Raw genomic sequence first — 23628 nt, 5'->3', positions numbered from 1 at the left:
AGGTTAGAGTGAGAGAAAAAAAAAAAAGGCACAGACTCAGTTAAGTTGCGAGGGGACGCGACAGAGCAGAGTTTGACAGGAGGGCAAGGATTTGCTGTTTAGAGTTGTATCGGCACATCGAGTTGCATCGAGTCCGGACCTCGACAACAGCTTATCTGAGGTTTCCCATTGTGATGGACAATGAACCTATAGGGGTGTTTTTAATGGCTAGATAGGGAGTGCGTGTAGTATTGCATGAGCTGGTTCAAAGCGTCCACCTATGGGATGGGATGGGATGTTTCATGACTGACCATTACTAACATTGGCAACAGCAGGAAAGGAGAGTTGAAGAGAATAGTTGAGTTGTCAGGATAGGCATAGACATATCATTGAAAGAGTGAGGGATTGGAAGGAGTTGCAGTTGATGAGGGCGACTGATTGTACGCCCATATCTTATGGCTGAGCACATTTGTCCCTTTCTGTTTGTAATACACTTTTCCCCAACCATATAGTTGCATCTCTACCCGATAAACGCAATGATGAAGTATCGCCTGGTTTTGATGATTTGCTATTATTGCCAGTCTTGGGCAATTAAGCGTGATGTTGAATCAAGGCTGGAGAGCGGCATGAACCAATTAGGATCGGCCAGGTTGATGCTGCAAATCTCTATTACCATGAGGCCCAATAAAGAATGGGAGTCTATGTTGAAGATGATTCACAGCAGCGATTGAGAGAGACCAATCTCTCAGTGATTGATTGACCTCTGACCCCCCTTGGTGACTCAAACACTGCCTTGCCTGATCTGATCTCTGTTAATGCTGGTGTCAATTAACACTGTTAATGGATATGTAGGTATACCAGGAGGACTGTTCCTCATTGCATTTCTCACTCTAACCCTTATATCTAGTTTAGGAAACCCCTCTAAAACACCATTTCCTGTTTCGATTTGCACAGCACACAATCCAATCTCTTGTTGTGTCTTTCCTGGCAATTTGCAATTACTACCTACCTACGTAGTTGACTCTCGCCTTAGCTTTACACATGCCCCACAGGACAGGACAGGCCCCATCCCATCCTATTCTCCTCCGAATTAACTGACGGGACCTTATCCCTTTCCTTTTCTATTGCCCTCTTCAGACTATCCATCCATCATTTACTTTAAACTTGCCCAATTTATTTAGGATTCAACTCTTTACTTGGTTGAGGCATTTGAACTCAACCTTGATAACCACGCAACCACTAAAGTTACGTGTTTGTTAACTCTCCATCTATCCCCTCTTCTTTCTATCAATTGTATGTACCTATGTCCAGTTTATCTGCCAAGTTGATTTGAACTGCGCTTATTGATTTTAGCCCTCACACTCACCCCCCGGCTTAAGATTCCAGAAACCAGATATTTAACCAACCAGGGTGTTGGTCTTGATTCTCCATTCCTGCTTTTGCACCGACCATCCACTCTTGAACTTATTACCTGACCTGACCTGACCTGACCGGGCTGCCTATTTATTACCTTATTGCCTTAACCATCGGGACTAAGTTAACTAAAAGGTGTCCATACTTAGTTATTAGTCCTCGACTCGACTTGACTAGTTGCATTGCAGTGCTGCGCAGTAGCACTAACCACTTTACTAAAGGCGACTGGATTATAATTCATCAACTGGCAACTGGCAACTTGCGACCGACAAACCTACCTACCTACCGCGCAGCTCCTTCCTTTTACCTTTTCCTTATCCTTCTTACCTCGACTACCTAGGTACCTACCTAATTGGCAACGCGCCATACATTTTTTTTTTCTACCTTCTATTCTATACAACCCCCAAAATCCAGAGTCTGTCTCTGTTTTCCTCTTCAACACTACCAAAGTTGACTAGCTCGACAATACTTATTTCGCGTTCCAGCATTGGTAGATCAGGTATTCTTCAAGTCGCGTCATGGAAAACGTCGACAACGACAACGACAAGCCCAGGCCGGTTGCGCCACCTGAGCCCATATCGCCTGCGCTCTCATCGACTGCTGTGCCCAAAGCTGCCGCTTCGAGAACAGCATCTCCAACTCATGTCCCTACACCAGACTCCCCTTCTACCCGCGCTATAGCTGTCAAGAGTAAGAGTCCAGCTCCCAGTAGTGCGATCGCAAATGCTCCTCCGGCACCTCCCTCGACGTCTGAGCCCAAAGCTGCAACGCCAACTATGTCGCGATCCCCATTGCCGTCAGGATCGATTTTAGCTTCAGTTGCCAATGCCAAGGACCGCGCACCTTCACCGTCTGGTCCATCAACAAGTACTGTTAATGGCAAATCGAAATCGCCAATAGTTGCTGCTGCAAGTACTCCTGCCGTCGCCGCCGCTACTGCTAAAAGCCCGTCTCCAAGGCAAGTAAAATCATGTTTTATCCGCTATTGTTTTTCTGATTTTCCTATTCAATGCTCTTCTATTATTTCACCACCACGACATTGTTGATTTCAGTTGCTTCGCCATGATGTACTCGCGTTCTCAGCCAGTCAAGTGATTGTGCGAGTAAACGAATGAGTGGCGTGGCTCTGGCAAGGGTTACGGCCTAAAGTTAGCTGGCATTGCCCAATTTGTCAGTACCAAGGGTTGTATCCGTATGTCATGTTGTGTTGTGTTGTGTTGTTGTTGACTGCATCTGGCCTGACTGTGTCCGTATTGGATGCATCTCATCATGATTCCTTCAGCGAGACCGAGACTCTCAAGCAGCGCCCGCAACTTGAGGAACAATCGACTTGATATTAATCTGCGCATGGAAGCCATGGAGCAAGTCAAAATATTGCACTCTACCTATCGTTTGAAAAGGCTGAATCACAGGTTGTCAGTGTTACTGCAACTGCAACTGCCTGCACCTGCACCTGCACTACAATTGTCTCCCTCCCTATTCATTCAATGACAATAGGCAGTCGCGATCATTATGCCTTCCTTCCTCTTTCATCCCAACTCCACCCTCTTTCCTTGACAACGCTTTGATATCCTTTCTGGATAATTTTCTTGATTCCTCTACTCTCTTCATATGCTTTGTTTCATAGAACCCGAATCACAAGTTGAGTATCAACTCTTCTGTGATTTCTTTTATCTCTCCTGCAAACCTGCAGAAAGAAATTCCATGGCAAACTCACTCTATACACCCTACCCAGGCTGCAATGCAATGGCATCCACAAGAGTTCTCAGGTACCCCAACTTCCCTTCCCGTTTAGTGCCGCATCCTAGTCCCTGCAGATTTTGTCATCTTTACCACACTTGTATTGGCGATTATCTATCCCTGCAGCCACGTCAGGCCTTCACCAGAACGACTCTGGATTACACGACTTGTTTGAGTTATGTCCTTCTTTCTTGGCTTTCACTTGACACCGATCAACTGGCCGGATGTTTTACTCCCTACTCAGATCTAGCAACTTCCATTTCCTTTAATGCATGCTTTCGTTTACTGTGTCGCTTAGTTACATCGCTAGCCCAAAAAGATCACAACTAACATGTCTTTGCAGACCCATTAATGGCCGTAAGGCCTCGATTGGCGATGCCGAGGTTGAAAGCGAGCTTAGTGATCCAGCAAGCACCGTACACTCGCCGTCTGGTGTCGACTTCAATGAACTTGAGGACGAAATCATAGTAGGAGCACGTACCAATGGTACACGAAAGTCGTCACCTCTTCGGCCTGCATCTGATGCCGAAGATGAGACGATGGTTGATGCTGACGATGAGCCTGTTACTTCACACTACCCCAAGCGGAAGCGAACCTCGATTTTCCACGATTTGAGTGAAAGAAAAATTATTGCGGACGACCGCCAGAGTTCTGCACCTACCACAAAGACGAAACCGGCTCGTTCAAGCACAGGAAACGTCAAAGGTGTTACCGTGGGCTACTGGAGAGATTCGGACGCCCCTACTGAAGAGCTCAAACATGCCGTTATTGGCTTCATAGACGTTCGTGAACGTCTCCGTACTCGTATACAGGGCGTCACTAGATCTGGAGATGCTATGTCAGAAGAATATCCACTGCCTCCGGGGCCTGGTGGAAGCTGGGTGACGTTCGAGAGGATTGTGTTTTCCCCACACCTTGTCGGTTTGGACCACCTGCAAGTTAAAGAGTATGTCAAACTTCGCACCAGCAGTGTAGGTATTGAACAGACCGAGGCCCAGCGGACGGCTGCAGAGTTGGACGCAGTCAAGGAAGCCATTCGTCGGGTCAAATCGAATCCGGTCACCGACAATAGCTCAAACCCACCCCAGATTGCTTATGGCGTCGAGCTTCCCAAGCACTTGCAGACGAATCGCGACGCGAAGCGACGGAGGACCAGCGGAGGTTTCGCTCCTGCCAACACTGTCCCATCAAATGGTCCTGTAGTCGAACATACTCCCATCCAACCAGCACCTGGTGGACCACAGCCTGTACGAAACGTTATTGACCCGCTCCCCGGCACTAGACCGACACGGATTCTTCTTGGTACATGGGCCAAGTCTGCAGAGCCCGATGTCAAAGATCGCCACGCGGTATATGGTATCTTGGGCCAAAACGATATGTTCCGAGTGAAACTAGTACGAGAAACACCCGACGGACGATTTGTTGACAGCAACTTTCCTCCAGGGGCTGGTGCTCTGTGGATTTCATACGAAGAAGTGAACTTCGAAGAGCATCTGGTGCATCTTGCGAGAAATGAAATAAAAGAGTATTGTCGCGTGCGTCAATGGCAGCTCGATCGCGGAGAAACAGCCGAGGAACGGACAGCAAACGAGATCAAGGCGGTATCCGAGGCACAGTCTAGAGCTGCAGGCACCAACTACAAAGCTCCCGCCCCTTTGTCAATTGCGCCCGCTCTACCTCGTCTTCCTGGAGAGTTTGGCGAGGAAGCAGAACAACCACCAAAACCAAGCTGGTCCGGTGACGAAATCCGCCAACACCCCCGCCAAAGTCGTCGTGTAGAAGCAGCTAGAGCTGAAGGCCGTTCAACTCGTCAAGCACCTATTGAGATTGATGCTATTCAACAGCCCCAACCGACTCGTCCGATCACGGGCAGGACACAGCAGAGCACTAATGCTCTAGAACGAACATCAGCTCTGGCTGAGCGCGAGATCGCGCGAGTGGAACAAGCCCAGGAGCGTGCTCACACCCAGGCCATCAACCGTGAGCGAGCAGCAGCCGCCGCCGCCCAAGCAGCCGCCCAAGCCGCCGCTCAGATCCCCAGTCTAGCCTCCAACGGTCGTCCACAATTTCACGAAAGCCTTGAAATGCAGCGCCTCAACAAGGTATGGGCTAGTCAGGAGAGTATGCGATACTCGAGGGCAAGCAACGACGACGCAAAGATGCATGGCGGAATCAAATACGAGCGCAAGGCCAATGGTCCTTTTGTAGGGAAGCTGGTATCTCAAGGAACCATTATCAACATCGATGGCGAGGACTACGTCGAATACCGCGTTCTGACGAAGCCATCATTCTTCTAACGTCATTACATCGTATTCAATGGACCCTGCTTTATAGTGTGGCTGACTTGGCGAACGTTGTTTGATCGAAACACTCAAGGGACAAAATCTTGCGTTGAAGCCCCACGACAATATGCTTCATAGAACCACCGTTTGCTATATGATTGCGCAGTTTACTGGGCCTAATTACGAGGTACAGAGTTTCTGCATTATAGGCGCTGGAAGGAAGGCCGTTTTGGCAGACGATATTTCAGCGACACGGCACTTTTGTGTTAGACAGGGAAAGGGCCACTTCCACATACACTAGAATGGTTCTCATCTTCTTTGCTTTCTTTCTCTGCTGTCTGTTCCTTTGTCTTCTTGGCCATACTTGGGTTGAGAGCAAAGGCTTGGGGTGGAATGGACTGATCTAGTAAAGACTGGGCCTCGCGGAAAGGGGACGGAGTTTCGGGTCGGGAATGGTATCTGATTATACCCGGTATAGGCAGTCTGTAATTTAGTGTTTTCTCAGCAGCTAGACAGCGTTTCTCTTTCTTATTAGTTAATCGTAATGCTCTGGAAGCAACTGCACTTGTATTCCTTGGCGACTTGCGAGCCGTGATATCTATGAACATGGAATAGTGACATGATGGGACAGACTGAAGAGACCTCTTGAAGGATATATACATACGAAAGGGACCATTGGCTGCTGTCTCGTGGAGAGCTGAACTTGTTTGTTGTGTTGAGACCGATGGTTGATAGTGGTTTGTTTAGTGGGGCTTTGTTGGATAGAGGGTATATAGCAAAATATGGAGCCAAGTCTCCATCAAAAACCTGATAAGCCGTCATCGTATAGGGGTCAGTACATCAGTTTGTGGCTCTTCGAAGCACTGAAAACGCAAGTTCGAGTCTTGCTGACGGCAAACCAATAATCTTTTGTTATTTTTGTAATCATCATTCATTTATCTTAATCGTAATTAAGACTTGAATTCCATCTTTTTGGAAGGAGTTAGTTATCAATCCAACACCACCGAATCAGACTGCCAACACAGTACTTAGATACCTATCGGCCCTTTGACCACCATGTCACACGTCGTCAAGGAGATGACTCCTGTTGCGGAAATATACTCGAGTGTGTAATCCGGTCTCCCGGGGAAGCTGCAGTTACCAAGGAGAAAACGGGAGAGACCATAGGATATGGGCTCGGAGTAATCTCAACTTGTGTAATGTGATGTGATGACCTGAACGAGGAAGATGATGGCATATACGGAACATGATACAGCCGGGGAGATAGTTTAGACTCATGACGTCGACGAGGCCCATGGGAATGGTTGACCTGGAGTTCTCATGCCTGCTCTTTATAAACCAAGATCAACGGTTCGCTGGCGTATACAAGGGTTTCTATCAGCTCTTCAGGAGAGGCAATCTCAATACGAGGTGGTGCAAGCTGTCCATCCTCGGCCAATCGTGTACTCTGTCAATCACCTCAAAGTAGACATGTTCTATTTAGAGAGTTTGTATCCGTATCAGGCTCAGACTCAGTCAGACTCTACATACCTTTCCCACGTGCCCTCGTCGTTTCTGCAGTGGGATGCCGATGGCGTTCGTGCCCTTGACTGCAGAGGTTCTGTTGCACAGGCAGAAAGAAGAGAAGAGGAGACAATGCGTTGTGCCGAGCCTCAGCTCAGCTTGAGCCTATCTAGTGAATAAATGACTAATGTCTTGTCTTGTCTTCACCGCAAAATTGAGGTGCATATTTTGGAACAATTCGTTATGCAAGTTGGACATATGGTCTCTGATTGAGCCAATTGAATTGTGTAAGTGTGAAAACAGAGATGGGAGGCTGCAAGATGCCGTCTTATGATATGACTGACAAACAATTCCAGGAAATCTACAGCGCATGACGCGCGTATTTAATATTCAATTCAGGAACTGTAATGGAGAGTAGTTTGAATGGTAATGTATGCAATGCAGTGGCTAGCGGGGCAAAACATGGCAAGGTGCTTCTGTGTAACCTCAGCAAACGCAGAGAAGACTCACGGAAGTCTTCATCCACAAACAGTTGGGAAACAAGGGAATGAGTTAGAGGATAGATACAGAAAGGGAATGTCTGCATAGACTCTGCATGTTGCTGTTCTGAATGACAAGTATTGCCGACATCTAGAGTCATCCCATACATACCTACATATATATACATATATATGCAGCAGAAGTATTCGCGAAACAATGGATATAATTGGTTACCAGAATGCGAGACCCTGGCCAAACTACTCGCTTGGCCTGCCAAACAGTGACCGTTCGTTGCTGTGAGTTACTGTATTGTACTGCATGCAACACAGCTGAACATGTCTCTGTCTCTGTTTTTGTCTCTGTTTTTGTCTCCCGGCTCAGCTTGCCTGTATTTAGTAGTTGCTTGTCTACTAGACTAGACCTTATATCGTGGCAGCCACACCCAAACTGTAGTTCCCGTTGGAGAAAACAAGCAAGAAGGCCTCGAAAGATGAGCTTCTCTAGGATAATTCTCCGCTCCGCCCATTCATGCAAGCCTCTCGGGTCTTCGCATCACTTGGGATCCTACTAGAAGGGAGAGGGACTCTGGAGGTGGCATACGAGGTTATTCTCGTCGGACGCGGGTGACTACAGTACAGCATAAGTTGTGTAACTTGTGGTCAAACTTGACCTTTGGAGGCTGACGGACACACGCCCAGCCTGATCTTGTCCATGCTGCCGGTCCTGGACCATCACCGGCTTGTGCTTCCAGAGAGATGCTCACTGAACAAGTCCTAGTAGAAGACAAAGTGCAAGACTGAATGACATACTAAGTGGATGGTAAACTGTTATACCCCGTTATAGTGACCATACATCCCCCCTTTCGCTCCTTTTCGTCCTCTCACTCCCGTTATTATCTCATTCCCGTTCCCGTTCGCTTTCGCTTCCTTCTTCGTTTCGAGTTGCCTTCTGATCCTCCAGCTGAAACCTTCCATTTTCTCTCATCTCGAGCAATGCTTGACGAAAACAACCCCTTCATCTCACTTTAATCCTCTTCTGAAATGACGGGCTGCGCTGGGCACTTCTGGGGCTTCGTTGCGCCAGACGTGCAAGATCCGCCACAGTGTATTGCCTTGTGTAGGGAGAGATTCCTCAAGGAGCTTGTGCCAGAGGATGAGACATTTGAGAAGGTGTGCGAGGCTCTTCAAGACAGGGAATACATGGAGAGAGAGCAGCCTTTCCGGGCTTTGTACTGCTGTGATGCTCAGGCTTGTGGCGTGGATAATCTTGGTGAGCGTGGCAGAGATCGTAAGTGATATATCAGATATACTCGAGATGACTACCTGTGAATGCTAACGACTAATAGCAAATGTCAACTGGCTTATTAATGCTTGTCAAGAGTAAGGAAACTCTCTACCTTGGAAGAACTAGATTCTAAGACGCTGGCAGTATCGGATATCACTCTGTAATAGACCCAGGCCCTCCTCAACCATACCACATTTGCGATTCTGAGTCCATCCACGGAAACAACAAAGACTGTCAAGAAGTCAACTCAGCAGACAGAACTGGAGATGTGCTCTCTCAAATTACTTCAACGACGACGTCGACCATCACGGCCGAGGTAACAATAACAAGATCGACGAGAACATCAGCCACAGCCATAGTCACAGAAACAGAAACATCAATTTCTCTATCTATGCAAAGCTCTATACAACCAACAGATTACTCTACAAGCAGCGACCCTGCAACTCACGCCACTTCCGACCCGTCAAACAGCAACCAAAGCCACAGTAACAAAGGATTATCTACGGGCGTAAAAGTAACCATCGCCATAATCTCCGTCGTCGGCCTCCTTTTCATCCTCGCTCTAATATTCTGCGTCTTCCGAAGACGACGTTCCCGCAATAACGACATCCGAAGACTAATGAAACATCCAACATCGCCTCCTCCAGCAGCAGATACGCCAACTCCTCTCGTCTCTCCAACTCTTTCTGCTTCTCACGTTGATGCTGAGAGTATTCCGCTTACACCACCCGCGCGACTTCGTGAACGCAGATACCTTCCCACCGACGGCTTTCCTACTTCTCCTCTCTTTTCACCTACGGGGAAGAAACTCTCGCCGAGACATGAAAGAACACCTAGAATCTACAGCGCGAATCAAGTTCCTATGATAGTCATGACAGCGCCAGATGGTGGCAAGATGAATAATGATCGCTCACCAAGTCTCAGTGATGGCATCATCACCCCTCCGGCTTCTGCTCTCATGACACCCTTTGGGCCCAACGGAAACACTTCTCCTCCTCGACCGCCGCGTTCACGCGATGCTTCTTTCCAAATGCTTGCTAGTCCAGGACCACCACCAACAAGAGCTCTTCCGTCGACTCCCCCTATCAGACCTTCTACTCCTACAAATCCCTCTCGAAAGGCCACCACATCGCGTGGAGAGACATAAGACTATTGTGTATCCTAAAAAGGGTACCACAGTCAAAAGGCTATCATTTCATGTAAACATCGCATGTATAAGTATGAATACGCATCAAGGAGGGTTACGATGAACTACATGATACAAAAACATGTTTTGATTCCAACCTTAGCACATTACGCTTTCTTTTCTTTAACTGTAGAACAAGCTTAATATTTGTAATACTATTTATTATCATTGATTCCTTAGATGCCAATCTCCTTGAGCGACTCAACAAGATCCGTCATACTCGTCTCAACACTAATCCAGTCAATCTTGATGATCTTGTCCGTCTCCTCCTTATTATAACCAAACATCTGGTTCTTAGGAGGGAGTTCTCCACCCTTGACTTCAGGTCCAGGAAGTTTATCCTTAAACTCGGGGAACTTCTCAGCAACAATATCGACAAACTGACGGTGCGAGAACAATCCTGCTGTGGCAAAGAGTCGCTTTCCTCCGGCGCTGGACTCCTCGAGACCTCGAACGTGTGCCCGTGCAGCATCTCGCACGTCAATCCAGAGAGGAACAGGTGTGCAAGGGGGAATCTCATCCTTCCACCCACCACGCAACATCTTCACGACACGCTCGTTGGAAGTGTTGATGCTCTCCAAAGTAGCGAGATGCTTTGACACGGGACCCAGAACCAAAGGTGGGCAAACCGTCACAAGGTCGAAAGAGGGCTTTTCCTCAGCGACAAAGTCCCATGCTGCGCGTTCGGCCAGGGTCTTTGAAGCACGGTAAGCAGTTGCGTCTGAGCGGTTGATGTCATCGATGGTGACGGGGTTCCATGTCTTTTCCGAAAAGACGTGGGATCCATCTGTGAATTTCGCCTCGTCAAGGACGGCGGCGAAGGATGAGGTGATGACAACTCGCTTGACGTTGGGTGCTGAGGCGTGAAGGGCCTTGAGGATGCCTGTTGTGCCGATGACGGCCGGGTCTATGAGATCCTTCTTAGGATCGGCTAAGCAATTTCCCTGTCAGCCATAAAATCAACCCAACCATGATATTTTGGGACTTACTAATGTTAAAATGAAATGGGCTTGCAACGTGAACCACAGCCTCAAGACCAGGAGTCTTGGCTACTTGGTCAAAAGCGTCGGGTTTTGCGATATCTGGTACAATGACAATCTCTAGCTTGCCATCCCTGACCTTGTCAGGGAATGCATTGCGGATCTTCTGAGCCTTATCCTCTGAGCGGACGGTTGTGACAAGTGTGTAGTTCTTGTCAAGAAGCTGTTCGAGGGTATGGGCTGGAACGTTGTTAGACTGTGCCTGTCATATCATATAAGGGCCGTCTATGGCATCTATACATACCGGCAATGAAGCCTGAACCACCTGAGAATAACGTGTTAGATATCTAATCAGATGTGTGTCGTGTATATAAACTTACCAGTGAGGAGAACCTTTGTCATGATGAGCGCAGTATAGGAGTGTTAAGCATTCAAGGAGTATATAGACCAGCTGTGATATTTCTCAGATGGACGATGATGAGTTTAGAAGCTTTCGACAAAGCCAATGGCTCATTGTTTGACGTCAATGGCCTCTTTATAGCTCGGATGCAGGTTGGGGGGGGTCGGGTCTATGATAAACTGGACCCGCATTCGTCATTCAAAGTTGGGGGATTCGGCAAGTTGCAGTTGCAGTTCCATATGCAGATGCAGTTCCCCTCCCCCACGCTTTCCTCCTCTTTCGTTGCAACCTTTTCGACACTTTCCAACTCAAGGGGTCTCCTTCCGTTACCGGACACTATCACTTTGCTCAAGCTGACTAATGTTACATATATCACGACATATTCAAGTCACAACAAAACACTTTCATACCAACTCATAATATAATAGGTAATGTACACATACAAAATAGCTTATTACAATCGAGACATGATTGAGAGGGATTATCCATATACACGCTTGGTGTAGGCTTACGCCTAAGATTCGCTGCACCGCATCATCCTATCCTGGTTGATATGAGTGGCTCCTCTTGGCCCCTTTTGCTCAACCTGACTTCCTGTATAATGCCGCTATCGCTGTAACAATATAGAGATCCGTATGGACGCAAATCGCTAAGCCTAGGCGCAGGCCAGTCGTCCTCGCTCAAATCCTCTTCTCTTTCATGTCTCGCACGGGCAACTCATCCAATTCCACGCAATGCTCACTGTAGGAATATGCGTTCGATTTGGTTCTTCACCCGCTTGTCCCATGCACCACATACCACGTACGCAGCACACTCCACGCCGGGCCTCCTCCTTCCCTCGTCTTTGGCCCCGGCGTGGCACTGGCTTTTAAAGCCCTTCAGCCTCAACCCTCAGTTCTAGATGTGTCTGCTGCAGCTGGTGGTGCAGGGCTCTCCGGAGGATGAGGCTGGGGAACGCCACCAAGACCAGGTGGCGTAGGAGATTGTTGAGGCATAGGCAACTTCATAGGTCCCTTGGGTGCGATGATACGTCCGGGGAGACTCTCGCCTCGAATCACCTTCTCCACTTCAGACTTGTCCAAGGTCTCATACTGCACGAGAGCCTTGGCGAGCAAATCCAATTCTTTTCGCTTGTCGGTCAACAGCGTTCGCACATCCTCATATGACTTTCTTATCGTTTTTTGGACTTCGCCTTCGATTGCTGCCTTGGTTTCAGAACTGAGATTCTCGTATCTTCGGCCATATTCAACAGGTCCTAACACGCTAGACATGCCGAAAAGGGTGACCATCATGAATCCTAGATCAGTCGCCTTCTCAAGATCCTAAAGAAGTTAGCATATAATCCAAAAAGCCTAGTAAGATATAATAATACTCACCGATGAAACACCCGAGGTCACTTTATCACCGCCGTATCGCAGCTCCTCGGCCATCTTGCCTCCGAGCGCCACACGAATATTCGACATATACTCAGCAGCCGTGTAGGAATACTTGTCCATCTGGGGAAGTTGAGCAGTGTGGCCCAGCGAGGGACCCTTGGGCAGAATTGTAACCTTGTAGAGGGTGTTTGAGCTCTCCTTGTCGAAAAGCTGGACAAGCGCGTGACCAGCCTCATGGTAAGCCGTCATTTCCTTCTCTTTTTCGGTGATAACCATTGACTTGCGCTCAGAACCCATAGTAACTCGGTCGTAAGCCCATTCCATGTCCTGCTTTGAAACAAAGCTGGCTTTGGCTCGACTGGCTCGAAGAGCAGCGACATTGAGCATGTTCTCCAGTTCGGCACCTGAATGACCAGGGCATCGGGTAGCAATAGCCTCGAGGTCGACATCAGGAGAAATCTTGATCTTCTTGGCGTGGTGTTTGAGAATAGCAATTCGGCCTCTAACATCAGGCAGGTCAACGTTGACGTGTCGATCGAAGCGTCCAGGGCGAGTAAGGGCCTTATCCAACATCTTGGGCAAGTTGGTGGCTCCGATAATGATGATCTTGCTTTCCTGATCAAATCCGTCCAATTCAGTGAGCAGCTGGTTCAGTGTCTGTTTCGCGTGTGCCTGATCCCTAGGGTTGCGCTTGCCTCCTATGGCGTCGAGTTCATCGATAAAGATAATGGCAGGGGACTTGTTCTTGGCGGCAGTGAAGAGCTCGCGCACTCGCTTGGCGCCGACACCAACAAAGATCTCGTCAAACTCACTACCGGACATATAGAAGAAAGGAACACCAGCTTCACCGGCAACGGCTCGAGCAAGAAGTGTTTTACCAGTACCGGGAGGACCAACCAAGAGGACACCCTTGGGAAGTTTAGCACCTAGATCGCTGAACTTCTCGGGATTCTTCAGAAACTCGACGACTTCCTGGAGTTCTTCCTTGGCTTCGTCACAACCATGAACGTCGTTAAACTTCGTGTTTTGCTTCTCAGCCTTGACCTCAGAGTCCTGCTTACTGTTGGGACCTCTCTGGCGGAAAGTGCTGAAAGCTTCGATAGCAATAGTAACGAGAGCAAAGCACAGATATGTAGTGACGACAAAGATGGCCAAGAATTTGACCCAGCGGAAGATGATAGACCGAGTCGATTCTTGAACGACGACATGGATGGGTTCTCCCTTATGACCCATAGGGTTGCCAGCGGTTGCAGAACCAGCCACGGCAGCGTTAGCAATACCTTGTTCATAAGTAGGCCACTGGGTACGTCCAAAGTTTCCATTCATAGCTCCAGGCGCGCTCGCAGCTTGGTTGGCACTAGCACCAAGCATGGTGAGGGCTCGCTGATAGGCGTCATTGGTTGCAGGGTTGACAGCGAAGCGTCCAGATTGATATCGTTCCACAAGAATAGCAGGCATGTTGGCTCGGAGAAGAAGCTGATAAAAAGCATTCTGCGCGTTTGCATTACCAGGGTTTCGGTTGGCGGATTCCTCTAATGTCGCGAGCTGATTACGGGAAATGCCATTGGAGCTGCCGAATGCTCTGCGCTGGACAGAAAATGGACCGAGTGTCGAGATAGCACGAGATGACAGAATACCAGAAGATGAGGAGAATGATCGCATGAAGGACGACGGGGATGATGCGCGGGGTTGAAAGTAGGGGTGTCGCAAGATGGGGTTGGCCGCCTGAAGGCCAACACGGCCCATGCTGGAGATAGTAGTCTGCGCAGTCATCGGTGTCATGGAAGCAAACCGTGAACGAGAGAGAGATGAAAAGTCAACTTTTTGTAGAAAGTCGGGAATTCGAAGTTCAGGTGCCTGCGAGTCAAGTCAGTATGGTGCCCCTACACCACTGAGCTACTACTCACTTGTTGAGATTCAAACGTTTTGTTCTCCTTCGAAGGAACCGATCGACGAGCCGGAAGTGAAGTCGTGTGTTTCCAGGGAGCCATGACAGTATTCGCAAGCGAAGGCCATAACTCCGTAGTTGTTGCTGCCATATTCTGAAGCCTCGTCAGCGCTGTTCGGCTAGCTTTCTAACCTCCGAAGCAACTTACCGGCAGCATCATGGCGTTGAATGCCATGCTAGGAGTGGGATTGCACCAGAAGTGCCTTCGTAGTGATGATACCTAAGCTGATGATGGAAGAAAAGATGATGATAAAGGGTTTCAATGACGTGCAAGTAGGTGGCTTGGTCTACGCCTCCCGCCACGTATAAAGTTTCTCGAGAACGGGGCCGTTTGTCGTGGACCAAGAACGTTATACGGTAAGTCTACTCAAAGAGACGAAATGATTGTCTACCGGGATGCACTCATAGTGAATCGCGCGCAGGCATCATCGGTATGTAATCGATGGGGGGAGTTCGGACTGCTTGCCACTCTGGTCCGCAATTCGGCATCACATCACTGAGCATGGCCTTTCCCATTTGGGAAATGGCTGAGTCATCAGTACTCGGCCGCCAGATCTTCCGTCTCCCGACTACGACACCTCGAAGGCGCGATCAGTCCCTATTATTGACGGTTTTCATTTCCTTTCACAAGGCCTTTTGCACTGGAATCTCGTCTCTGAATATATATGTAGATTATACAGTGTTTTCTGTTATAGGCATAGTGCATAGTTAATCTGAAAGTTGAAGGGAAGATTGAAAGAGAGCTTCTATTATTTGGATGCTATGTGTTTATTAAGTATGAATATAAACCTCTATTCCCAAATCTTTCGGTATTTAATGCTGGGTTAATCCGTATACTTTGACAAGCCTTCCTCATTGCGTCGTCCTCGCAGGCGCCCTTCCTGTGATCCGTCCACTTCCTACTCCTGGCAAAACATCCTGCCTGACCCAATCTTGATATGAAAACCTTATACAGAGGGTATTGGTGCTATTCAATGCTGAAATACAATAAAACAAATGACTGTATTAGGGGAAATGCTCAAACACAACGGGGCTGCATTCGAAGATCTAAGCCAGATCTCGAATAACAGGGATGAGCCGTTGCAACGCCAGTGATCCCAAGTCGCATATGCTGTGGTAGAAACAGTTTGCAAAAAGAAAAATGAATAAACTCTTCCTGAACTCGAATGCACTAGATCCAACAGAAAACGCGCAATGGTTGCGTTTCAAATCCTGCGTGACATCTTTCATGTGCGCAGAGAAAGATTGGTGGTTTATATTAATGCTGCATCGTGCTTCCTTTCCAATAACGTCCCGATGGGTATATCCTCTTCAAGAGTAAACGAAGTTCATGAAATGGAGATCGTTGCGTGGTCCAGCCGTGGTATGATCGTAATGTTACAAGTGACTATCGTGAAGAAACGAGGCGATATCTTGTCGCGTGCTAAGATAATATTCGTAAAATATAGAGCAGCATTAGAGATCAGATTGATCACATGCTCGCCAATCTGCTGCTGGGGAGTTGCAGTGAAGGGTCTTCGAACTCCAGCTTTGGCGCGTATATATCGTATACTGCACTACCATATGCGGGTAGTTGTCCAATGGTTGTGACCTCGATTGGGGGGTCGTAATGGGACCACTGTTCTTGCTGCGGGTGTGCTGATGGTGGAGGGTAGTGTTCGGTCGTAGCAGGCATATGCTGTGGTTGCGACACAACTGGCTGCTGAGGGTGTGCCATGTGATGTTGAATGGGTTGGTGATACTGAACCATACCCGGTTGGCTTTCTGCTGCTGAGTATGCGGGCTGGGCCGCAGGTTGGTGCGCATAAAAGCCGTCCTGGACCATCGGGCTCGGAACTGAAGTAGCAGAAAAGGTGCTGGGGCTGCTCTGGATCGATGTCGGAACTCCAGAAGTCGAATAAATCTCCATAGGAGGTCGCTCGACTTGCTGTGATATGTGGTAATGGGCAGGCAAAGAACTTGTCATTGTAGCAACACCAGGGTTCCCTTGCTCAGTTACGTAGTATGCCTGGCGCGGCATGGCTGAGGTTCGGTGAACAAGCTGAACGTGAGTGTGCTGCTGGTCGGAGACAGGAGGGCCATGGTACTCATGTGCGGGAACCCCATGCCGGTGACCATAATGGGGTGGAATATGGCGACCATGGACCTGGGACTCGAAGTCGGCGTAAGAGGATGCACGATGTAGCGAGCCGTTTGGAACAGGTTGGCCCATAGTAACCATATCGTGAGGCGACCAAGTCATGGACGAGTGCTGAGGAGTAGAAGGAGACTCGTCATCGTCAGAGTCCGAGGAGCAATCGTCGATGTCGTTGGGGTTCATTCCTTGCTGGTGTGATCTCCGTTGATGCTTAACCATGGTGGTTTTTCTGCAAAAGCTGAGTTCCGTGTCAGCAAGTGATTCGTTTGATGGGCTTGATGCAACCTACCTCTTGGAGCAACCATCATGAGCGCATTTATAGGGACGTTTTCCAGTGTGTATACGTCGATGTCGAGCAAGACTCGATGACTTTGTCTGTTAGTTGATTCCGTGATGGCTACTGGGGGCTTCTACACTCACATCAGAGAATCGCTTGCCACAGCCAATGTGCTGGCATTGATGGGGTTTCTCCCCAGTATGTGTGCGAATATGGACGGTCAAGGCGCTTCGTTGGATAAAGCTTTTTCCACATCCTGGAATGGAGCAAGCATAAGGCCTCTCGTTAGTATGTATACGATAATGTCTTTGCAGATCGGACTTTCGATTAAAGCTCTGTTTCAGAGGTTAGTGATAAGTGTAGGCTTTGCGAGCTCCTGGACAACCAACCTTTGTGCATGACTGCCAGTCGCACTGAAAGGGACGGGCAGTAGGCTCGTTCTCGACTAATTCCATAAGTTCCATGATTGTGGTTGTGAAATATCGATGTGCCTTGGAGGCTGTGCGTGTAAGATGGTGCAAGGTTCAAGTAGTAAATAGTAAATAGCAGTTAGATATATCGATGACTGGCTACAGCATAGTGTTTCCAGATGCTCGCTTGTTGACAATTGCAGACCCAAGACAGTAGAGGCGGTCTATCGGTGCTGAGAAAGATCGATGAGCAGATGATTAGGCTTTGCCTGTAATTAAGGGTATAATAGGCGGCGGTGAGATCAACTCGTAGATAAAGCAGCGATCATAAGATGGCGTGAACAAACTCGGATCTGACAATCGAAAGGAGTCTATAGGATAGAAGACTTGGACTCGTATGGTGATGGGTATATGATGTTAACAATGTTGAAGAAGGAGTGGTTGAAGGTGGGATATAAAAGATGAGTGAAGCTGAGGGCTCAAGTAGTGTGGGAGCTGAGTGCTTAAACGTCTCGTGTTAATGCAGACCGTACCCACGATTGGCTAGTGGATCGGGAAGAAGAAATTTGGCTGGGCCGGGGGGAGTTGTACACCTGAAAGTAGGATAGCCGCTACTGACGGGTTGGTTTGTTTTTGGAGGGAAATGGAAAAGATCCAGAAGGAAGGACAAGGGAATATCGGGGCTATAACAGAATTGCTCCGAAGCACCAATATGACTAACGTAAGGTAACGCAGTTTATCAAGTTGGCCCCGAGGATCGAGTCGTTAGAACAGGCTACTCAGCGTCTAGTTGAGTTGCTTCGAGTCAGGTACAATAAAGCTCCATACAAGACAAAGACAATACTGGGGGTTCGACGACAGATATCAATGAACAGCGACCAGGTTCTGGGTTGGTCTGGTCCCGCTAGGTGAGGGCAGTGGGGTTCAGGGCAAAAGTGTTTGATGGCAAGGTAAAATAGTGCAGAATCGAGTACCGTATCAGTGCAGTACCTAGGGCCATGCAGATGCTAAATACCAGAATGAAGACAGCAGCCACCTCAAGTTGGAAAGATGGGCCGTCGCAAATCTGACTTAGTTCATAGGTGTACGGCGAGCATGGTATGGTATCCGTATACCTACATCCATATCCATACGCCGGGGCTAACAATGAACCACGCAGGAGATCAGAGGAGTCAAGGGATCCCTGCCCTGCAACAGCGGGCTTCAGTGGGTCTCGTCCGGCAACGAGTGATGGGGGGTATGAATACCGGAAGAGGGACTGAGCAAGAGATAGAATGGGGAATGGGATGGGGAATGGGGACTCGGTGGAGGGTGAAAGAACGTGACGACACGGCAGGTGAAGAGCAAGAGAAACGGAGGGAGATGAAGAGTCGCATCAAGGATCAGTCTGTCAGGTCAGGGGACAACGGACAGGCAAAGCAGGGCAAGGCAAAGGCAAGATGGAGAAGAGAAGAGGGCTGCCACTAACAACAGACTGAGACGAGACGAGCTCGGGTGGTATACCGAATACAACGTCTCCATCTCCCCAGCTAGACCACCTTGGGGTTGTGTTGATGGCGGCATGCAGTAGCTAGCGAGCTTCACAGCCTGTGTGAAGTGGGTAGAGAGAGAGCTGCGATTAACGTAGTGCGTCAGGACTCGACAGGAGGCTATCTATTGTAGACTCTGGAAGGCATTGACCAAGCGCAGGAGAATTGTGATCCAAGTTAGGGTAGCGTGGACCGCGATACATGGCTAGGCTAGTGTAGATAGAAAATACAAAAGGTACCTTACTTAGGCAATTGCCAGACAAGCTAAAGCCTCTCCATCGCATGGCTTTATAATTTCGCTGTGCTGTGCTGTGCTGCCATAACATTCATCATCACCTACTAACGTAGAGAGACTTGCCGTCGGTAGGTATAATTGCGGACCCATATTCCAAGACCGCTCTAATACAACGATTGGATGATCTTCCTAGGGAATTATTCAGATTAGCCCAGTTGAGGTTAGAAAGAATTTTTGGAGGGGGAGGGAAATAAATTCTGGTACACACTAGAGGGCACTCTGCATATTCCAGGACGTTGAGCCAGCCGCGACGGAGACAGGGGGCACAGAAGCCGACGACTCTAATCACTCACTCTTGGAGGGCTAATCCAATTGATGGCGTCGAATTCTGGTGCGCCAAAGCAAGGGATGATGGATTTGGATGGCAGATCCCTCCAAATGTACATACATACTGTACACAAACAGAAGGCTGACTGTTGATACAAGACAACCATTAATTGACTGACTAGCCGCATGAAGTGACCCAACGCTAGCAGGCTTGTTTCTCTCAAGAACCCATCAGGATCAGGGTTCATAGAAAAAACAGACGATACTGGATGCAATGTCCAGATGGTCGGTGGTTTGGTTGAGCCAGCGGCTTGGGAGACGTTAGGTTAGCGGAGAAAGAGGGGACAGCCACAACCACCGCATCTCCATGGGCGGCGTCCAGAGACCTGGATAACCCAGCTTGGACTGGACTGGGCTTGAATTGACTTGACTTGACTTGAGAGGTAACCAACATCAAAACTCCAGACTATCCTAGATAGCGATAGCAAATCGCGGTATCTCCGGTAAGAGCCGAGGGCTGTTCAATCTGTAACAGCTATTTTTATTGTTACATCTCAAGTGCCAGATGAGGTATTGTCTGAGAGAAAATGTGGGCATCCTGGTCAACTGGCCTGGCATCGTTGGTTCCGTGGATGGATGAATGAATTGCCTTTGGAGATCCAAAGTGGGCCAGGCCAAGTCTCCTGGCTCCTGGCTCGCTCCCAGGCACCTTACAGGACAGGCTCACCTACACCTGCGTCTGCATCTCCACCACTGTTGAGAGAGGAGAGAGGAGAGAGTGAGACTGAGACTGAGAGAGACTGACTGGGGGCTCAGGGCGTTGGCGTTGGCTTGGCTTTGGACAGCGCCGCGGCTGGGGTCTGATTCAGCCCGATGGGCCCCTAGACTCCAGTGGAGGTGGTTGTTGATGATGATGAGGATGGTGCTTTTGATGCTGGGCCCTGAACCTAGGTCTTGTCAGGATAAGTCTCTCCGATTATACGATCAAAGAAGTTAAAGCGTCGTACCAGTCAATGCATGCCGTATGTGTAGAGCCATTGAGCTACCGTTTCTTTTTTGGATGATAGACATAAGAGACGGGATTGGGACCAGCTTACTGGGCTACTGGGGCATCACTGCAGCAAGGTGGATCCTTCAGCAATGGTGTCTCTCCCGCGGGTACCTACCTACCGTACCCTCTGGCCACAGCCTGTATTCCGGGCAGTACCTGCCTCTAGTCGCAGACTGTCTACCTGTCGATCACAGACATTTTGGAGTGGGGCTTTCATAACTCGGAAGACTTGCTACCGAGGGCTCTTTATGCAGTCTACATAACTTTTGAAGAGAGAATGACGATACAGCCAACTTGGGTTGCTTTGTAGCGTTCTCAACACTCCTACTGTACCCCAAAGCTAAGTATCTGATATGAGAGCAGGGATTTTTGTGCCAGGTGTCGCAAAGAGACCGGGGGTTCTGTTACATCGAGCATCCCCCGCCACGAATTCTCCTCAAGCTTCACCAGTAATGTATCTAGCGTCTGTAAATCATGACGACAGGTTCAAGGCCGAGGAATTGAATATACAATACGGTACAGTAGTATTTTGTTAGAGTTTGCATGGTAGCCCATACATATCCAGACAATGGTTGTAGCAGCATTGGAAGTCAAATATCCGATTTTGACAGCTGTCGGCGCGGCAATTTTAACTCATCCTTGGTGACACATTGAACGTTGAACAGAGGACGGGAGTTCGACTAAAACTAAACACACACAAGCTGGTGGGGTTCACGCTATGGGATCATAGGTAGGATGGGATACCTTACCTAGGGACGGGATTGTTAGGTCACTGCCCGCGAACCAACACCAACACCAACGCCAGCACCAGCACCGACACTTCACCAACACGGGCCTAAGGCTCGTGCCGAACCTCAGCGGTCTTCTCACGTCCGATTTTGGCTCAATATGAGTCTGAGTAGAGCCCCGAAGAGGAAATCGAGACCCTCTCAATTCCGGAGACAATTGCAAGTATCTAGAGGCACACACAAACTATGGGTCTAGATAATCTACTCGATTTAATTACCTACGTCTGTGGCATTGAAAAGGAGATAGCCATCGGAGGTCTCCTCAGTGAGCTATTGGCGTCGCATTAAATTGATGAGGAACCATGACGTGCTAAAGACGTCCCTTGTTTCCTAGGTGGAATTGATGGCCAGGCCGCACTAACTTACCTGGTAATAGGTGCTGTAGATGTATCCTGTATGTATTACAGCAGCCGGCCTCTACCAAGATCTCTACTCTACTACCCACAGTTAGAACCCTTGTCGATCCCGGCCGAATGCCCACGTCGTGCCTGACTTGGCTGCTCTTTCGGACTTACGGTGACTGCTTAGTCCAGCCATCAACCCTAGTCATTGACTCCAGGTCATAGTCTAGTCTGGTCTACTCTACTCTACATTATCTATCTAAGTAATTATTACTCCATGCCCTGCGCACTGTACAGATGCTCCGGGATTCAGGGTAAAAGAAACAGCAGGGGCCTCTATTGGGCTTTGACTCTTTGTAGCCTTCCAGGTTTCCATGAAATATCCCCACGCCGGTCAGAACAAGCCGGAGGAGCATGGGAGATATGGATGCTTCCAAGGTTGCACGCCTTCCCATTAGACCAAACCCAACAGCCTTCACCAATTGTTTGTTTGATACAGTATCACTTCACTATTAATGCACAATTCTCACACCACTTTTACTACCAACGAGCGCCATCTCATCACATCTTTTTCTTAACCTGCCGCCAGCCCTTCAATATCCCCCAGTGTAAGGTCCGATCGGCAATAAAATTAGATGCGGTGCCGTTCTGGAGCTTGACGTTGATTTGCAGGATCAACACGAGACCCCGACGTTTCAACCGGCTTCTCCACATCGCTCAGTCAACAACTGGAGATTAAACAAGAATGTCGATCCCTCTGAGGGGCTAGACTAAGATTTGACAGAATGTTATTGTACCCATCGCATCCCACTGACACGCAGCAGGGTTCGGACAGCTGACCTGGTTCTTTTCTTATCCAGGGCTGAAGCGGCTGTTGATGGAAAATCACCAATGTAACCCTTCATCCTCGCAAGCACATCATCAAATAACTAGCCATCGACAGGCCCGTATCTATATCCTATCACCTTTCATCAACCATAGGTGTCAAAGCCCAGTCTTGGAAGGATCAGCTGGAGAGGAACGCACAGAGCTTGCTGAATCCCCTGATGCCAAGGCTGTGGTATAGGTTAACACACCGGAGCTTTCTCCTGCAAAACTGTAGCGAGACGACGACATACGAGCGTTTCCGGAGAGCATCGATAAAGAGCTTTGGGGGACTCTTGGCCGCCCCTGGTAGCAAACAACTGGGCCCGGTATGGGACAGTCGTTTTGAATCAAGTCATCAGACCAGAAACTAATTATCACTATCTGAATAATGACTATTTCATATAAATGCGCCACTTCTGTAACCAAACCCTGCTCCAATGGCAGAAATGAGGGTCTAGAACGAAACACATGGGCTCTCTCTGGCTTGTGTCAGGAGTTATGTCATCTTTTGAATGAAGCAGCGCATAAAACAAATCCGAATTAGCGTGCTAGTGAGTTCAAAGTCTTGAGGATGCATAAATTACACCACCCTGTATCCGTATCTACCTACCTAGGTACCTAGGTATCTACTCAAGGTACCACAACGCTGGATGATGGCTGACAACGCCTTTTGAAGCTACACCACAAAGAGATCAAGTTGGATGCCCGTTTAGGCCATGGCATGCAGCCATTTACACTCAATTAGAGTTTAGAATTGGGGGAAGGGTGTTGCATATCTCTGTTCCCCACACACTCGTCTGGTCAGGCCAGTCGGCTTGTCTTACGGAGGTAGAGTTCAACAGAACCAACACGGAATTGGTTCCCTGGTTATTCCAGGGTCAACCCAGAAGACGCAATGCGCTGATCATCCGCACGGCACTGTGAGGCTCGCAGAGTCACACCCGGAAACCCTGGCCTGGCAGCCTGTCGTGCCTGTCTCCTGTTTGTGCGCTGCTTCGGCCGAGATTGTTTCCGCCTGGGAACTTCTGTACTGCGTTACACTCGAAACAAAAGAGTGGGGGTCTCGTGGATGCCCGCGAAGATCACAGTGAACAA

General features: G+C 48.7%; 5 protein-coding genes across 5 annotated transcripts; 2 read left to right on the top strand and 3 right to left on the bottom strand.

Moving 5' to 3' along the window:
- Positions 1-1910: 1910 nt before the first annotated feature.
- Positions 1911-5429, top strand: FIESC28_06500 (uncharacterized protein; the record flags this gene model as incomplete). Its single annotated transcript, XM_031160644.1, has 2 exons — positions 1911-2341; positions 3476-5429. The coding sequence occupies 2 exons, from the start codon at positions 1911-1913 to the stop codon at positions 5427-5429; spliced, it is 2385 nt and encodes a 794-aa protein (XP_031015329.1).
- Positions 5430-8437: 3008 nt separating this feature from the next.
- On the top strand, positions 8438-9828 carry FIESC28_06499 (uncharacterized protein; the record flags this gene model as incomplete). The annotated part of the gene is made up of 3 exons (XM_031160643.1): positions 8438-8684; positions 8743-8776; positions 8826-9828. The coding sequence occupies 3 exons, from the start codon at positions 8438-8440 to the stop codon at positions 9826-9828; spliced, it is 1284 nt and encodes a 427-aa protein (XP_031015328.1).
- Positions 9829-10043: 215 nt separating this feature from the next.
- Positions 10044-11249, bottom strand: FIESC28_06498 (uncharacterized protein; the record flags this gene model as incomplete). Its single annotated transcript, XM_031160642.1, has 4 exons — positions 10044-10798; positions 10857-11087; positions 11152-11172; positions 11228-11249. 4 exons carry the CDS (start codon positions 11247-11249, stop codon positions 10044-10046), a joined length of 1029 nt encoding a protein of 342 aa, XP_031015327.1.
- Positions 11250-12131: 882 nt separating this feature from the next.
- On the bottom strand, positions 12132-14746 carry FIESC28_06497 (uncharacterized protein; the record flags this gene model as incomplete). The annotated part of the gene is made up of 4 exons (XM_031160641.1): positions 12132-12569; positions 12624-14480; positions 14531-14665; positions 14720-14746. 4 exons carry the CDS (start codon positions 14744-14746, stop codon positions 12132-12134), a joined length of 2457 nt encoding a protein of 818 aa, XP_031015326.1.
- A 1296-nt stretch (positions 14747-16042) lies between these two features.
- FIESC28_06496 (uncharacterized protein) lies at positions 16043-17449 on the bottom strand (the record flags this gene model as incomplete). The annotated part of the gene is made up of 4 exons (XM_031160640.1): positions 16043-16946; positions 16998-17077; positions 17129-17320; positions 17375-17449. 4 exons carry the CDS (start codon positions 17447-17449, stop codon positions 16043-16045), a joined length of 1251 nt encoding a protein of 416 aa, XP_031015325.1.
- Positions 17450-23628: the final 6179 nt, after the last annotated feature.

This window comes from Fusarium coffeatum (genome assembly GCF_003316985.1).
Source record: "Fusarium coffeatum strain FIESC_28 chromosome Unknown BRIP53273_contig_139, whole genome shotgun sequence".
Classification (NCBI taxonomy): domain Eukaryota; kingdom Fungi; phylum Ascomycota; class Sordariomycetes; order Hypocreales; family Nectriaceae; genus Fusarium; species Fusarium coffeatum.
The sequence above is the reverse complement of the archived record's forward strand: the minus strand, read 5'-3'. Positions and strand labels throughout refer to the sequence as shown.